The following is an 18,289-nucleotide window of genomic DNA, read 5'->3' as shown; positions in this document are numbered from 1 at the left end:
ATTTAAAAAAATGCTTATTAAACACTTTTAGTTTGTGTGATTTATGTATGTGTGTATGTTTGTTCTGAAAGATAGTTGTTTCAATTGATGTTTGATTGAGATTGGGCTTCATAATAGAAAAATGGAAAACAGTTGCTGTGTGGAAGTTTGGCATATGGTCAATAATTGTTCAGCCAATCTCATCATTACATAATACTTAAGGTTATAGGGAGTTGGTGATGGACAGGGAGGCCTGGCGTGCTGTGATTCATGGGGTCGCAAAGAGTCGGACATGACAGAGCGAGTCAACTGAACTGAACTGAAGGTTATATGGATTAAAAAAGGAAACAAGTTGTTTAACTCACTTCAATCCTCTTCTTACTCCATGTGTATGGATTTAATCCTACTCCTTCTATAATATACGTGCTAACATTTGACAGAGCAGCTGGTATGTTACCTTTCTGTTATTTATAACTTGTAAAGGTTGAAGAAAAAAATCACTCTGCTTAGTTAGAGGAGCAACAGGCAATGGATCTCAAAAGCCAGAAGGTGAAGCTTAATGACGGCCACTTCATTCCTGTCCTGGGATTTGGCACCGCTGTACCTCCAGAGGTATAAGTACTGGTGTGGGGTTGAGATATAAATAGTAGTGGATGTAACATGAGAGGAAGGGGACTTGGGTTGTCAAGCACTGAGCTCCTGTGTGACTCTGGGAGGATCATGTGGTTCCACTAACCAGGCTAGAACCATACCCTGTGAAAGGGAAGAGAGCATCCGGTCTTCACTCTGCATCAGGGTCTGAGGCTGTGCTCACCTGCAGATTACTCTGGGTTCCCCTGCAGTTTCTGTCTCTTTCCCAGCTTGGCACAAGAGGTGAGACTCGGGTGTCGAGAACACTGACTGTAAGCTGCTTCTCTCTGAGGGGGATTGCAATGGTCGGGTTTCTCTGTGTATTTTATTAGTTCCAGAACTCCTTCCTCCTTCCAAAAAGACATGACCCAGAGAAATATTTGAGGTAAAAGGTCCTGAAGATGAAATGGCTGAAAACTAATGGGAGAGAATTGCTTTTCTACTGTGGGGTGTCTGCTTGGTCCCAGGCCAGACACATTCCAGCTGTGTTTTACCCTGTACTTCAGTTTCTGCTTGACTACTTCTTCTTATGGGAATTACAGTGTCATTTGAGGGGATACACTACAGTCTTACAGGCCAGGCTTTGTAATATATTCTTGGGTTTTGCAGTGGCTTTTTATTAAAGTATAGTTTTCAGTGCTTGGACATGAGGGGCTAGTGGACAAGTCTCTAGACTGGAAACCAGAAAGTTTGCTGTCCATCTGGTCTTTAGAGTATGTAGCTGTGACAAGGGGCTGCCTGGTCCTTAAACTTTGTGTCTCACTTCTTCATCTATAAAACAGAAGGAAATATTCAGAGACCCTTTCAAGACAGAAGACAGGGCTTGTTTCCTTGTAGTGCAAAGTGGGATGAGGGGAGGGAAGGGACCAGCTATACTGAAGCTCACCGGTTCATTCCTTGGTACAGTCCCAAATACCTGAGTATTTAAGAAAAACCAGGACTAGACCCAACAGAGGGAAGTTACACAAATTATTTAGATCCTTGAAACAGGAAAGATTCTGAATCACATAAAAAGAAATTGAGTGTTATGCAGCATTAAAAACAAAGTTAATCCTGCCATTTGCAACCACACAGATCAACCTGGAGAACATTAAGTTAAATGAGAGAAGCCAGAAATAGAAAGACAGATACTTCATGATCTTTTTATGGGTGAAATCTAAAAAAGTGGAATGCACAGAAGAAGAGAGTAGAGGAATGGTGACCAGAAGTTGAGGACAAGGCTGGAAAAAGGGAAAGATGTTGGTCAAAGGGACAGACCTTCAGTTTGAGATGAAGAAGTCTTGACCCCTGATGTTCAGCACGGTGACCCCAGTTAATAATAATGGATTCTATCTTGAGATTTGCTAAGAGAGCAGATCTTTAGTGTTCTTACAAACCCCCTCAAAAGTCAGCTATGTGAGGTGATGGATCTCCTGGTAGCTTGATTGTGATCATCAGTAACAGTGGGTAATTATAAGCAGTACTTACACTATTTTACCACTAGTGCCACCTGGTGCTGGTTGTAAAGAACCTACCTGCCAATTCGGGAGACATAAGAGGTTAAGCGTTGATCCCTGGGTTGGGAAGATCCCCTGGAGGAGGGCATGGCCATCCACTCCTGGATTTTTGCCTGGAGAATCCCTTGAACAGAGGAGCCTGGTGGGCTGTGGTTGCCATAGGGTGGCAAAGAGTTGGACATGACTGAAGCAACTTAGCTTGCATGCACTTGTATGAAAATATTGCTTTGTATACCTTGAATACAAAGAGGACTTCCCTGGTGGCTCAGAGGGTAAAGCATCTGTCTACAATGTGGGAGACCTGGGTTTGATCCCTGGGTCGGGAAGATCCCCTGGAGAAGGAAATGGCAATCCACTCCAGTACTATTGCCTGGAAAATCCCATGGACAGAGGAGCCAGGTTACAGTCCATGGGGTGGCAAAGAGTCAGACAAGACTGAGCAACTTCTGAGCTACTGAGTGATACCGTGAATAGATACAGTTTTTTTTTTTTTTGGTGTATTCTGTGTAGCTTCAGTGGTAGCCAGAAGCCTTAGAAGCTTCAAGTTTTTTTCTTGATGCTTTTACCATACATCTTATACCTTTGTCAATTTTGCTTCAAATGTCTCACAGTATAAATCCTATCCACGACTACAACTTTATGTTTAGTCCATTGGGTTCTAACAGCAAATCACTGAACCTGGAGGTGGTCTTTGGGTCCTCTGATACCTGTGATCAACCACTAATTGCCTGGGGTTGATGAGTTCCTGGGTATCCATTTAATTACTGACCAGGAACATTCAGCAAACTGTCATGAGTTCATCACCATGCATACAGAACTACCCAAAGAAAAGTTGAATCTTGGGAAGACTAAAGCTTGTACTTTAGCAATCTTTTAACCATGTGAATATGTAAGTACTACCTTTGTTGCTCATGTAGGTTCCTAGGAGCGAAGCTCTGGAGGCAACCAAATTCGCTATAGAGGCTGGGTTCCGCCATATTGACTGTGCTCGTGTGTACCAGACTGAAGAGCAAGTTGGCCAGGCCATTCGAAGCAAGATTGCAGACGGCACTGTGAAGAGAGAAGACATATTCTACACTTCAAAGGTGCTGTATGTGTTGTGCATGTGCACATGTGGGCAACTGATTGTGCCCAGGTGACTATTGTATAATAGGACCATTGTTTGGTGAAGAGTTGTTTGGTGACCCATGTTTATTATTACATTCCTAAAGTATTGGAATTCCCTGGTGGTCCAATGGTTATGACTCGGTGCTTTATTGCCACGAGTCCAGGTTCAATCCTTGGTCAGTGAAGTAATATCCGAAAAGCCATGTGGTAAGCCCCCCTCCCCTCTCCCAAAATTTCCTGAAGTACTATTAACACAGCTTCCATTCTTTAATCTCTGCAGCTTTGGTGCACTTTCCTTCGACCAGATTTGGTCCAACCAGCCTTGGAAAAGTCACTGAAAGATCTTCAACTGGATTATGTTGATCTCTATCTCATTCATTTCCCAGTGTCCATGAAGGTTGCAAATTTGTGTGATTGTTTCTATTTTACTTCTTTTTTTTAGAATGTGTATCAACTTACATGGATGGTTGAATTAATATTTGTCTTAGTAGGTTGTAGAGAGGGTTTCACTAGGGTAGAATCCCCCTAATAATCATTCATGATCATCTTTTTACTGATTTTCTTTGAATCCCTTACACACCTCCCAGAGAAAGGAGTTAAAGAATCTCTCAGTGTCTGCCTTAAAAACTTGAGGAAATAGAAATAGATGAGTTCTGCACACAGTCCTGAATATGACTCCTGAGTCTCTAGGGATTTCATGAAACAAGAGTTTGGTGCAGCCATGATGAGCAATGACACAATCTTACATCGAATGTGATGAGTTCTTCTCCTCTTTCACCCATTCGAGTTGAGCAGATTTGGTGGTGCTCCATCTGGATGGATCTAAAACTAGCAGACATTACAGGGACTTAGAAACCTTGCCTACACTGTTGCTTGTCTTCATGATGAAGTTATAGACTGCACTTAAACTTTAAGAACTGTGTCATTATGCTGTATTATTATGTAGATGGGAATTTCCTGGCAGTCCAGTAGTTACGACTCCATGCTTCCACTGCTGAGGAAAGCTGAGTTGAGGGAAGGAGTGCAATCCATGTTTGGCGAACTAAGATACCATAAACATGAGACAAAACAAAACAAAACAAAACAAAAAAACCCCAAAACAAAAGCAAACCCACAATGAAACTACAACAACAAAAATCTGTGTTATATAGAACTCTTGATTTTAAGTTACAGAAATCTACTCAAGCCATCCTATGCAAAATAGCTTAGAGGACTATGTAGATGGGAAGTCCAAGTCATGGATAGATTTAAGGCTTTGCTGTACTCTTCAGAAATGTCTATTTTTTCTATCTCTTATCATGACATTGGAGGCTTCCCTTTTGGCTCATCAGTACAGAATCTGCCTGCAATGCAGGAGCTTCAGGAGATGTAGGTTTGATCTCTGGGTTGGGAAGATCCCCTGGAGGAGAGTCTGGCAACCCACTCCAGTATTCTTGCCTGGAGAATCCTATGGACAGAGGAGCCTGGTGGGCTACAGTCCATGGGGACACAGAGTCAGAAACGACTGAAACAACTTAGCACACACAGACATCATGGCATTACTCATGATTCACTTTATTTTTAAAATAAAGCAAATGGTATTTATTCATGAACATTAGTGACATTTTCAACTGGTGGCAAATATAGTCTTGGGGCAGCTCAAGGCTCATGGTCATGAACGTTTGAGAGCATGTCTGGATCTTCCACATTCCATATAAACCTAACGAGAGCCTTGCTGGTTCACATGCCTGCCCTAGGGCATCTGAGGCTCAGATGGAAAAGGAAGTCTGATTATCCAATCACATCAAGATTGAAATTTTTATTCTGGAAATTATGTCATGTAACTTACTGCCTTTTCCAACTCAAGAGAAGCATTTCAAAAGAGACAAGTACAAGGAACAGACAAAATCCACAAAAGTCATGGGAATTCCCTTTTAGGACCTAGAAAAACATATTTATTACAACATATACATATATTAAGTGTAAGAGATTAGAATATGCCTCCCTCCTAAAGACATTGCTTACAACTCCATATATGCAAATACTAGTATCCAGAATATTGTAATCCCTACCTCATGGAGGTTTGCTACCTGGTGCCAAGCAGCCAGGCTAAATGTAGAGATATTACTTTGTGACATCTCTAAAATGACTACCTCTATTCCAGCCAGGGGAGGAATTGCTTCCAAAAGATGAAAATGGAAAAATAATATTAGACTCAGTGGATCTCTGTCTCACATGGGAGGTGAGTCTGGGGAGGAGAAAATCAGGGGAGGAGCCAGGAGAGGGGGAACCTCCTTCATTTCTTCCACCTGTGAGAATGGGCTGTGGACCATCAGAGTCAGCAGTTCATGAATCTAAGGGTTGTGATGCTGGGGTTTTGGGGAGGAAACCATTGCTGGAATGCTCACAGAGAGGAACAAAGGAGGAGAATATGGGACAGTGAAGACAGGCATCTCTTTCCTTCTATGTAATATGTCTTCTTAGGGATTTTTCTAAGGAGGAAATGGTAATTGTTGTTTTTGTGTCACAATTTCATTTTTCCTCTTAATAATCAATGCTAATTCTTGATGGGTGACCCTGTTGACAGATAATTTTCAGCATTTAGTTTTGCTCTATTGCCCATTCTAAATGACTGTGCACACCCCCTTCTTCCCTAGGCCCTGGAGAAGTGTAAGGACGCAGGGCTGACCAAGTCCATTGGGGTGTCCAACTTCAACCACAAGCAGCTGGAGAAGATCCTGAACAAGCCGGGGCTCAAGTACAAGCCCGTCTGCAACCAGGTGAGCAGCTCGGCTCCTCTCCCTCCTGCTCTTCACAACCTCCTTCTTGCCCTGGAGCCTGATGTCTGTCTGTCCTCCCCTCCTGTTCATCTGACCTTAGTGGACAGAATATTCTAGAGGGCAGAGCCTCTGTATGGATGGAATACTATGAATAGAACCCACAATGGTATCCCTGTTTGATAAAGTCTGGGTGGAAAAGCTGGGGAGGGGGTCCTGCTAAATTGTGGTGGAGACTGAGGAAAGGTAAAGAAGGTGAAGAAGGGTTAGACTAGTCACCCAGAACTTAGAGGAAGGTGGTGTTTACCTGAGCCTAAAGGGTGTCCAGAAATGGATGTTGAAAGTGCCTGGGAGGGAACTGTGGAAGGGAAGGAGGACCACGAAACATGGCATGGAGTGTAAAGAAAGTTAAATCGCATAATATTGGTTTAAAATTTGTGTGGGGTTTGGATGGCTGAATCCTTAGTCTTAGTGTTTCAGCTTTTCTGGGTCTTCAGTACCGAAAATGTGCTGAAGACTATGAAAGTCATCCAGGTGAAAGACTGAAGTCAAAGGCTCATGGTGATATTAATGATCAATAAAATATTTACTCAGAAACATTTACTCATATGTAGAGCTCACCTTGTGAGCTACTCAAGCTTGGAATGGTTCTCTCATCCAAGTCTATCATAAAATTAACTTTTAAGCACACTTCTCTCAATTTTTATCTTGATGTTAATATTTCAAGTTTATATTTAAGTTGTAGTTTTTCCTTTAGCATTTTTTTAAACTTTTAATTTTCTCTGTTTTATTAATATTACTTTCCCAAATAATCTGACACTCTTCTCTGTTGGCATTCTACAGGTGGAATGTCACCCTTATCTCAACCAGAGTAAACTGTTGGATTTCTGCAAGTCCCGTGATATTGTTCTTGTTGCCTATAGTGCTCTGGGATCCCAAAGAATAAAAGGATGGTAATGAACCCTAAGGAAGACAACACGGTGTTTACCTAAAATTCAGTTTTTGAGGAAATGGTTTCAATCATACAGTACTCAGTGGTCTGGAGATAACTCTCATAGGCAGGGGGAATAAAAGGGAAGGATGGACTGATTTCTTCTCTTTTATCTTCTCATCACCCAGACAGTTTCTCTACACTGTATTAGCTTGTGTGAAAGAGTTAGTTGCTTGTTGTGTCTGACTCTTTGCGACCTCATAGTCTGTAGCCCACCAAACTCCTCTATCCATGGGATTTTCCAGGCAAGAATACTGAAGTGGGTAGCCATTCCCTTCCCCAAGGGATCTTTCTGACTCAGGGACCCAACCCAGGTCTCCTTCTTGTAGATTCATCAATTACACTAAAATCTGTACATAATCTCCCAGTTGAGACCAGAAACCCAAGCTTATGTCATGATTTTGCTTATTAACTAATGAATGCATTTCTAAAAATAGATGTTCCAAACCTCACTTACCTTATGTCTAAAATTGGGACAATAATATGTAACTCCTAGGTCTATCATGCTAGAAAAAAATTTCAATTTGAACCAATTATGTAAACATCTCTAGGAGAATAATGATGAAATAAATGACTGTCATTCTGGGACTACTCAGTTTTTGTCAAAGCCTAGAAAAGTGACATTAAAAAATTTCCTGGTATTTTTCTTCTTCTCTACTCATGGTCTTGATTATCAAAGAAAATCAATAACAGAGAAGTAAATAAAAAATTCCACGAGTTTGGCAGTCCTGGTCTCAACTCAATCATGAATCTGAATTACATGCAGAACTTTGTACACACAGAATGGGAGGTGACCCAGTTGAGGTTCTGATTCAGTTTGTCTTCAACTAAGTCATGGAATTTGTATTTCTAACAAGATCCCAGGTGATACTGATGATGTTGGTCCCTGGAGCACACTTTGAGAAGCACTGGTCTAGAGTGGACCTACTTAGCCTGTTTGAGAAGCCTCCTTAGAAAATGAGAATTTAGTCTCAGCTCCTCAGCATTTCTGAATTTCCTTCCAGGGTGAACCAGAATCACCCCGTTCTCTTGGAGGACCCGGTTCTTTGTGCCATTGCCAAAAAGAACAAGCAGACCCCTGCTCTGGTTGCCCTTCGCTACCAGATACAACGTGGGGTTGTGGTTCTGATCAAGAGTTTCAACAAGAAGCGGATCAAAGAGAACATACAGGTGATGATGAGTGGGGCTGTGGACAGAGGGCTCCTAAGGAATATCCTTCATGAGGGTCATTCTTTGTCCATCTCTCAAGACTTTCCTTGAGTCAAGACAAGTCACCTGTTCCCCGCTGTGCATGAATGCCTTGTGTGTATTCCTGGTAGTTTTCTCCTCCTGATGTGGCAACAAGAAAGGTGGCATGGCTGGAGAGGGTTAACGTTGGACAGTGTGTGTGCTCAGTTGCTCAGTCTTGTCTGACTCTTTGCGACCTCATGGACTCTAGCCTGCCAGGCTGGTCTGTCCATGGGGATTCTTTAGGCAAAAATAATGGAGTGGGTTTCCATGCCCTCGTCCAAGGGATCTTCCCAACCCAGGGATTGAACTTAGGTCTCCCACATTGCAGGCAGATTCTTCACTGTCTGAGTCACCAGGGAAGCCCAAGAAAACTGGAGTAATCTATTCTTTCTCCAGGGGATCCTCCCAATCCAGGAATCGAACTGGAGTCTCCTGCATTTCAGGCAGATTCTTTACCATCTGAGCCAAGGTTGCACAGATAACAGAGATTTATTTCCAGTGTTATTTCTGCAATTTATTCTGTCACCTTGTGCAAATGACATCTTATTTTCTTTGTTCTCAATTGATAAAACTGTGAATTTTTTAGGCTGTTTGGACTGCTACAACAAAATACCACAGATTGAGTGGCTGAGAAAAATTGAAATTTCTTTCTCACATTTATAAGGCTGGAGTCTTGAGGTCAGGGGGCTTGTGTGGTTGGGTGAGGGCCCTCCTCCAGGTCACAAGGCTCTCCTTTTAATTTAACATGGTAGAGGGGAAAACAGAGTATTTCCCTGAATACTAACAAGGTTGCATCTTCATACATTTAATCTCCATGAGTTTCTGCCTTTGAGAAGCTCCTCTTCAAGACTTTGTCCACTTTAGCTAGGTTGTTTCTATTTAGACTTCTGTGTGGGAGACCAATATTGTCCCCTTAGAGTAGCTGCACAGAAAACTCCCCAATTTCAGAATTTAATGTAGAGATCAGTTATGCTTCCCTTGATTCTGTGGTTTGACAATCAGCCTGCACTCAACTAAGCTGTTGTCCTCTTAGTTGGCCTCTCTTATGCATTTGCAGTTCAGTGCAGAGCAGCTCGGCAGTTCTGCTTTAGCAGGTGGATGTGGCTCCTGTTAGAGGAGCATGCATGCTTCTCTGAATAGTTTTTCATATATGTTTGGCTAGACTGTTGTCAACTGACTTGGTCTTCATCTCAGCACAGTGCTGTGATCCTGTCAGTGATTAGGGAAAAAATCCTCTTCCTGTCTGGGCTCAGATCTGACTCAGCACTTCTGGGAAATATCACTGTTTAGTGCCACAGGTTACAGGTCAGGCCAAGTCAAGGGGAAGGGAAATTGTCCCCTGATCAATTGTTTCCGTGTTTCCATTTAAATTTGGTTTGGTAATCTAGCTGGAACTGATTATCTAAGATAATATGAAAATAGATACATACACCTTTACTGCTACTGCTGCTGCTAAGTCACTTCAGTTGTGTCCGACTCTGTACGACCCCATGGACTGCAGCCCACCAGGCTCCTCTGCCCATTGGATTTTCCAGGCAAGAGTACTGGAGTGCGGTGCCATTGCCTTCTCTGACATACACCTTTACGTATATTTAAATTTAAACCTAAATTTTCATATTTCCTCACAGATTTTCATTGTCAACTCTGTCATATATCAAGTGTCCAGAAGTACATTTCTGGTGTCTCTCTTCTATTTAACTATTCTGTTTTCTGTACCGTGCTATTAAAGTGAAAATAAGTATGCTTTTCAGAATAATTTTTTATTTTTTAAGAATGTCCTGATTGCTTTTGTTTAGCTCTCTTTTATTGCAAATTGAGTATCACTTTACCAACTCCCAGGGAAGAATACATGCTCAAGTCTTTGGTTCATGTTGCACTGACATACTAGATCATTTGGAGAAAATGAATTTCTTTACAAAATTGAGCTTTCTATATCATGAATATGATATGAATTTTTAATTATCTAGGTTTCTTTAATGTTAAACATTTTTCATAACTTTCTCCACAAACACATTTACATAAAGTTTTGTTCGATTCAGTCATAGATAATGAATAGTTTGATATCAGAGTCTTGAATAGGCTTTCACAGGGAGCCTCCTTCCCACAGTGCTTCAGCTGAATGTTGTCACCCTCAGGGCATGTTGGGGAGAGTTAATCAGTTTAATGTTAGCTCAGGTTAAGGTATTGAGTCAGTTCAGTTCAGTTCAGTTCAGTCACTCAGTCCTGTCTGACACTTTGTGATCCCATGAATCGCAGCATGCCAGGCCTCCCTGTCCACCACCAACTCCTGGAGTTCACTCAAACTCATGTCCTCGCATCAGTGATGCCATCCAGCCATCTCATTCTCTGTCTTCCCCTTCTCCTCCTGCCTTCAATCTTTCCCAGCGTCAGGGTCTTTTCCAATGAGTCAACTCTTCGCATGAGGTGGCCAAAGTACTGGAGTTTCAGCCTCAGCCTCAGTCCTTCCAGTGAACACCCAGGACTGGTCTCCTTTAGGATGGACTGGTTGGATCTCCTTGCAGTCCAAGGGACTCTCAACAGTCTTCTCCAATACCACAGTTCAAAAGCATCAATTCTTTGGCACTCAGCTTTCTTCACAGTCCAACTCTCACATCTGTACATGGCCGCTGGAAAAACCATAGCCTTGACCAGACGGGCCTTTGTTGGCAAAATAATGTCTCTGCTTTTTAATATGGTATCTAGGTTGATCATAACTTTCCTTCCAAGGAGTAAGCGTCTTTTAATTTCATGGCTTCAATCACCATCTGCAGTGATTTTGGAGTCCCCCAAAATAAAGTCTGACACTGTTTCCGCTGTTTCCGCATCTATTTGCCATGAAGTGATGGGACCAGATGCCATGATCTTAGTTATCTGAATGTTGAGCTTTAAGCCAATGTTTTCATTCTCTTCTTTCACTTTCATCAAGAGGCTTTTTAGTTCCTCTTCACTTTCTGCCATAAGGGTCGTGTCATCTGCATATCTGAGGTTATTGATGTTTCTCCTGGCAATCTTTATTCCAGCTTGTGCTTCATCCAGTCCAGCATTTCTCATGATGTACTCTGCATATAAGTTAAATAAGCAGGGTGACAATATACAGCCTTAACGTACTCCTTTTCCTATTTGGAACCAGTCTATTGTTCCATGTCCAGTTCTAACTGTTGCTTCCTGATCTGCATATAGGTTTCTCAAGAGGCAGGTCAGGTGGTCTGGTATTCCTATCTCTTTCAGAATTTTTCACAGTTTATTGTGATCCACACAGTCAAAGGCTTTAGCATAGTCAATAAAGCAGAAATAGATGTTTTTCCGGAATTCTCTTGCTTTTTTGATGATCCAGCAGATGTTGGAAATTTGATCTCTGGTTCCTATGCCTTTTCTAAAACCAGCTTGGACATCTGGAAGTTTACAGTTCACATATTGCTGAAGCCTGGCTTGGAGAATTTTGAGCATTACTTTACTAGCATGTGAGATGAGTGCAATTGTGTGGTAGTTTGAGCATTCTTTGGCATTGCCTTTCTTTGGGATTGTAATGAAAACTGACCTTTTCCAGTCCTGTGGCCACTGCTGAGTTTTCCAAATTTGCTGGCATATTGAATGCAGCACTTTCACAGCATCATCTTTCAGGATTTGAAAGAGCTCAACTGGAATTCCATCACCTCCTCTTTGTTCATAGTGATGCTTTCTAAGGCCCACTTGACTTCACATTCCAGGATGTCTGGCTCTAGGTGAATGATCACACCATCATTATTATCTGGGTTGTGAAGATCTTTTTTGTACAGTTCTGTGTATTCTTGCCACCTCTTCTTAATATCTTCTGCTTCTGTTAGGACCATACGATTTCTGTCCTTTATCGAGCCCATCTTTACATGAAATGTTCCCTTGGTGTCTCTAATTTTCTTGAAGAGAGCTCTAGTCTTTCCCATCCTGTTGTTTTCCTCTATTTCTTTGCATTGATCGCTGAGGAAGGCTTTCTTATCTCTCCTTGCTATTTTTTGGAACTCTGCATTCAAATGGGCATGTCTTTCCTTTTCTCCTTTGCTTTTTGCTTCTCTTCTTTTCACAGCTATTTGTAAGGGCTCCTCAGACAGCCATTTTGCTTTTTTGCATTTCTTTTCCATGAAGATGGTCTTGATCCCTGTCTCCTGTACAATGTCACGAATCTCTGCCCATAGTTTATCAAGTACTCTGTCTATCAGATCTAGTCCCTTAAATCTATTTCTCACTTCCACTGTATAATCATAAGGGATTTGATTTAGGTCATACCTGAATGTTCTAGTGGTTTTTCCTACCTTCTTCAATTTCAGTCTGAATTTGGCAATAAGGAGTTCATGATCTGAGCCACAGTCAGCTCCCGGTCTTGTTTTTGCTGACTGTATAGAACTTCTCCATCTTTGGCTGCAAAGAATATAATCAATCTGATTTTGTATTGAGTCAGGAGTGTCCAAAGGCAATGTGTTTGGAAAAAGAAGATTTTAGTTTGTTTTCTGTCACAAGTGATTTACTTAGAAAGATAAGGGACTGATGCACTGTAATGTTTGTGAGGTGGACAGGAAAGGAGAAGGTGTGGGAAGGAGAGGTGAGAACTCAGCAGAGGGTCCCAGGTTGTTCTCCTGGAAGCTGAGGACAGACACAGCTTCCCTGCCCCTTCCTCGTGTCTCTATCCAGCTGGAAAGACCTCCAGCCCCAGGGGGGAGGCTGTCTCCTTGGGGGAGAGGTTAATGTGATTGTTCCTTCCTTCCAGGTGTTTGACTTTGAGCTGAGTCCAGAAGACATGAAAGCAATTGATGGCATCCATAGAAATATAAGATATAATGAGATACTATTGTAAGTGACTTGCAGATATTTCACACACACACTGTTTTTTGTAGCAGGCAGGTCAGCAGGAGAACTAAGCTTTTCAAAAGCTTAATTCTGGGAAGATAGTCCTGAATTCCAGTGTAGGAGTAAACCAGGGGCTTCCTGCAGACCCCAGACCAGAGGTTTCCTCCAAGGCTCCATCTCTGACCAACAGAAATGTGACTTGGGCCCAGGACAGCCCATCAGTAGAATTCCCAGACATCATGGTGATTTCACTACTTTGTGTCCCTAATCCCTGTGCCTAGTGTACCTCCTCTGAGGGTGGAGGGACCCAGGAAACACAAAGGGCATAGTGCCTGCAGCCCACTGTTCTTTCAGGGACCTGTGAACATGTCTCATCTTTAATTCTTTTTGTATCAGGGGAAAATGATTGTATTAATAATAGCTATATAAGAATGAATCCGTCATGCATTACATTCATGTTTTGTTGTTGTTCAGTTGAGAAGTCCTGTCTGACTCTTTTGCAACCCCACGGACTATAGCCTACCAGGCTCTTTTGTTCATGGGATTTCCCAGGCATTTCCCTCTCCAAGGGATCTTCCCAACTCAGGGGTTGAACCCATGTCTCCTGCATGGGCAGTGGGGTCCTTTACCACTGAACAACCCGGGAAGCCCGCGTTGATGTTTGCCCATGTACAGTCGTAAAATGTCATGTTAATGTTTTTCTGGAGGGGATCCAGGCAGGCCAATGTGCATCAGTGCTCAGAAGTCACTGGGGGCCTACTTCAACCCCCTCCCCTAAGTGGCTGATGGGTTTTCTCCCTAATGGGCATTTCTTCTCCAAGACATTATCCATTTATTTCAAATTGATCTCTTCATTGGCCTTTTCCCCTATTCCAACTCCCATTTCCTCATCCTTATAATTTCACAAAACTGTATTACAAGTAGGTCATTAACTGACCCTCCAGTGAATGACTTCTGTGTCCTTAGCAGGACACACCCAGGGAAGATCGGCTGGGTGTTTGGTTTTCTGAGTCAACACTTACCCCACTGTAGCTTCTGTCCATCAGGGGTACATCCCTTTGGAAGCCCCTATCACCTGGACTTTGACTTAGTCACTAACATGCGACTCTAGCTGCCTAATTCCTGAAGAAGGAGATCAGGATTGAAGAGACAAAATAGAAATTTGCAAGGGAGTTTTGAGAAATGAGAATACAAATAATGGCAAAATGAAGATTTAATTTCAGTTAAGGATCTCAAAACTGCCCCTGTTGTTGCAAAGCTATATCATGATTCTAAGAAAAGATATGATACATGGAAAAAACACAGAAAGCTCCTCTTCTGTACTCAAAGGCTTTTGAGTTCTCAAAGTCTTTTTAATTCTATGTTCTCCTTCACTGGGCCGTGAATGCCTATCTTTGTGGGCTCAACTAAATAGCACAGCTCCTGGAACATGGAATTGCTAAAAATGCACTTTACAATAAATTGAATTTAAAAGGACACATTAGAATGAAAAGTACAAACATGGAAAAAAGGAAAACAGCAGTAATACTAATTGCTGAATAAGCAATGTTTTAATATATTATAAAGTAAGAAAATAATGATCCCACTTTGTGTTGTGTGATTACTGAGGTGTATGTGGTATCTCTTCAACAGATGAGAAATTCCTTAAAGGAGACACCTGAATTTTGGGGGGTTTTCAGTATCTGCTTATCCATGCATGTGTGAAAAAGAGTAGCTAATTTGTTCACTGTGATTCTTCTCCTCATCTAGAGACAGAAGTTCCACCTGTGTCTGAAATGATGCCCACAGTTAGTCCCATGTCTTGTGCTCTCGTATAAATTGTAACCTGAGTCGAACTACCTGTCACTGTGGAGTGAATATTACACGTGAATGTGCCATGTGCACATGGAGCAGACACCTGCATGTGTGCTTGTCAGGGGAGAAGGAGGGGCCTGCTTGTAGATTTAGAGTTTTAGCCCATCCTGACCACATTCACAGAACAATGTTCTCTATGACAACATGGCTGATTTAAGAAATGAATCTTCCTTCTTCTCTTTCAGTGGTGTTGATCACCCAGATTATCCATTCTCTGAAGAATATTGACTCTCAGCTCTCACCGTGGTTCTTTGAGAATGTCTTGCTTCTAGGGCAGTGAAGAAGATTTTTGTACTTTGTGAAGGTGCTTAAATGAAGTATCAGAAATTTTGAAAGCTTGCTTTTCCTTTTAAAACATTTAACACTTTATGAAACAATAAAGACTTCAAAGTAAGAATACTTCTATTTTTCTGATAATTAAGATAATACATACAAATTACAGAAAATTAGGAAATAGAAGGCAAAGGATCAAAAATAAAAATAAGCCATGGTTAACCATTTTAATAATACTTTGGTGCACTTTCCTATATAAATGTGAGTTTTTATTTACACAGAGAAGGAATCTTCAATCTACAGGGTGTATACTTATGTTTTAACTTAGCATAATTATCTTGGTAAGCTGAAAATATGATTTACAAATCTAGCATTATATTTTGCTTACTATAAGGCAGCAAATCTTATTCATTTAATTTCTTAATTGTCTGCCTAGAAATTGTTTTATCAATAGATATGAATTAAAATGAGACATTCTTGAGTTGATAGTCTAGTGGAGGCTGAGACTGTGAACAAAATCAAGAGTATTTAGCTGTTAGAAATGGGTAAGTACCTGTAGGAGATATTTCTACACAATCTCTCCCATTTCTGTACAGCTGTTAGGCAGAGGAGACAACTACACTTCATCCCACACAACTTCTCATTTGTACAAGAAAGAGCCTTAAAACACAGATATAGTGCTCCTTGCATTTCTCTGGAACAGAAAATGCTAGTCAAGGAAGTAGGAGTATTCATGTAACATTTAAGGGCCAGCAAGTCAGTTGATGTGGGTGGAGTTTAGTGAGGTGGGGAGAGAGGAGTTGAAGAGAAGGCCAGAGAGCCAGTGGAGCCAGGGGGTCTGTGTCATGTAGATTTTTGAAAGGACTTTACTCTGAGAGAAATGCACAATTACATTTTGGGTTTTGAGCATAGTAGTTACATGAGCTGATGTTTTTTGAAAAGTCACTTTGTAGAGGAGCAAGATGGCAGATGAGTAGGTGGACGTGGAGTACATCTCTCTCCTCGGATACATCAGTAATACAACTTCAGACACAGAAGTGCATACAGAACACCAGCTGAGAGCAGACAGGAGGACCTGACCAGCAGAAAAGAATATATGGAACCACACAAAACTCCATAGGACAAAGGAACTAAGGGGAAAAACTGGAGTGTTAGTAGGACTGGACCTGCCCTCAGCGCGTGGGGGAACTGAAGCAGGAGTCCAATCCCCACAGCAGGGCAATTGTCTGAGTCAGAGGAGAAACATTTAAGGCTGAGTGTGAAATAGTTGATCTGTGGCAGCCTGAATAGAATGAGAATCAGACAGTTCTTGCTGCAGACATACACACCCCCGACAGGGATGCAAGTCCCCTAGAAGGCACAGTGGCTGGGAGCTGGAGCTTAGGGATTGTGGAGCAATCCCAGGGCAAGGGCTGCTGTGGAGAGATGGATGAGGAGATGTGAGGGAGGAGACTGTGGTGGGAAATGCCTGTGGAGGAAAGCCAGGCAGACATGGAAACAAGGAGATACTGCTGAGTCACGCGTAGGGGATGGAGCCATCACCAGAGCCTCACTCCCCACACACCAGCATGCACAGCTGAACAATAGAGAGGCTGACCCATCAAGCACCTGAGGCAGGGACCTACAGAGGAGGACCCCACGCAGAGTGCCCCTTTAAGTGCCTGATTGCTGATCTACAGAGTAGGACCCCAGCCTGGGGCAGGAAGCGGTGCACTGGGAGGGGGGTCTTCTATGTGTCTGATGCATGGAACAACAGAGAAGGACCCCAGGCAAGGGAGCCCTCTAAGTGCCTGAACCGCGGAGCTATGGGCAAAGACTAGCCGAGAGTCCTTCTGATCGTCAGGTGCCAGAGGCTTGAAAAAAGCCTCTGATAGGGCCAATAATCCAGCGGCTGAGGCAGTCTGTATCCCTGCACACTTGGCGCCACCATGGTCCCCACAACCCAAGCAGCTCTGCCACCTTCATGCTCAACCCTCACTGGGGCAGAGCTGTCACAGGCAAAAAAAAGTCTTGTGTCTATGCATATGGGGTCCCTTTAGTCATGTCCACCTCTCTGTGACCCTGCGGACTGTGGCCTGCCAGGCTTTTCTATCAGCAGGTTCTCCAGGCAAGAATACTGGAGTGTATTGAACAATACTGGTTGCCATACACATACACATACTGAGACAAACCCTGAGTAGAGTGGGTTCAAGAAATGGCATGAAGAGACCAGTGATAGACAGAGTATACACAGTTTTCAAAGACTTTGCTGTATTGAAGACCGCGGAATTGGGCAGTTGCTGAAAAAAGTGGAAAAGGCTCCTAGTTGGGGGAGATGACCACCTGGCTCTGAGGTCAGAGGAACGATCTAGCAGAGGGATGAAAACCTATGATGCGGCAGACGGAGGTGGGTTGACTTGAACCATGTCTGTATTAGTTACTTCTGCTGCTCCAACAAATGGCCAAATTTTGTGGCTTGACACACCAATTTGTTATTTTACATTTGTGGAGGTCAGAAATTCGAAATCAATGGGCTAAAATCAAAGGCCAGCAGGCCTGCATTCTTTTCTGGAAGTTGTAGGGGGCAATCTATTTTATCACCTTTTCCAGCCCCTAGAGAACAGGTCTTGTGTTGTTGGAAGAGGTTGTATGCTATGACTAGAGTGTTCTCTTGACAGAACTCTGTTAGCCTTTGCCTTGCGTTGTTTGCACTCCAAAGCCAAACTTGCCTGTTACTCCAGGTATCTCTTGACTTCCTACTTTTGGATTTCAGCTCCCTATGATGAAAAGGACATCTTTTTTTGGTGTTAGTTCTAGAAGGTCTTGTAGGTCTTCATAGAACCTTTCAACTTTAGCTTCTTCAGCATTTGTGGTTGGGGCATAGAATTCAATTACTGTGATGTTAAATGATTTCCCTTGGAAGTGAACCAAGATCATTCTGTCATTTTTGAGATTGTACCCAAGCACTGTATTTGGAATCTTTTATTGACTATGAGGGCTTCTCCTTTTACTCTAAGGGATTCTTGCCCACAGTAGTAGATATAATGGTCATCTGAATTAAATTTGCTGTCCATTTGAGTTCACTGATTCCTAAAATGTCCGTGTTTCCTTTTGCAATCTCCTGTTTGTCCACATCCAGTTTATCTGGATTAGAGACCTAACATTCCAGGTTCCTA

The 18,289-nt window shown here is 42.4% G+C and overlaps 1 protein-coding gene across 1 annotated transcript; it reads left to right on the top strand.

The window, feature by feature from the left end:
• Positions 1 to 467: 467 nt before the first annotated feature.
• On the top strand, positions 468 to 15,260 carry LOC113903422 (dihydrodiol dehydrogenase 3-like). Its single transcript, XM_027559521.1, has 9 exons — positions 468 to 591; positions 3,023 to 3,190; positions 3,493 to 3,609; positions 5,356 to 5,433; positions 5,849 to 5,971; positions 6,812 to 6,921; positions 7,964 to 8,129; positions 12,928 to 13,010; positions 15,047 to 15,260. Exons 1-9 carry the CDS (start codon positions 508 to 510, stop codon positions 15,087 to 15,089), a joined length of 972 nt encoding a protein of 323 aa, XP_027415322.1. The 5' UTR covers positions 468 to 507; the 3' UTR covers positions 15,090 to 15,260.
• Positions 15,261 to 18,289: the final 3,029 nt, after the last annotated feature.

Source organism: Bos indicus x Bos taurus, chromosome 13 (assembly GCF_003369695.1).
Source record: "Bos indicus x Bos taurus breed Angus x Brahman F1 hybrid chromosome 13, Bos_hybrid_MaternalHap_v2.0, whole genome shotgun sequence".
Taxonomy (NCBI): Eukaryota; Metazoa; Chordata; class Mammalia; order Artiodactyla; family Bovidae; genus Bos; species Bos indicus x Bos taurus.
This window is presented reverse-complemented; position numbering and strand designations above follow the sequence as displayed.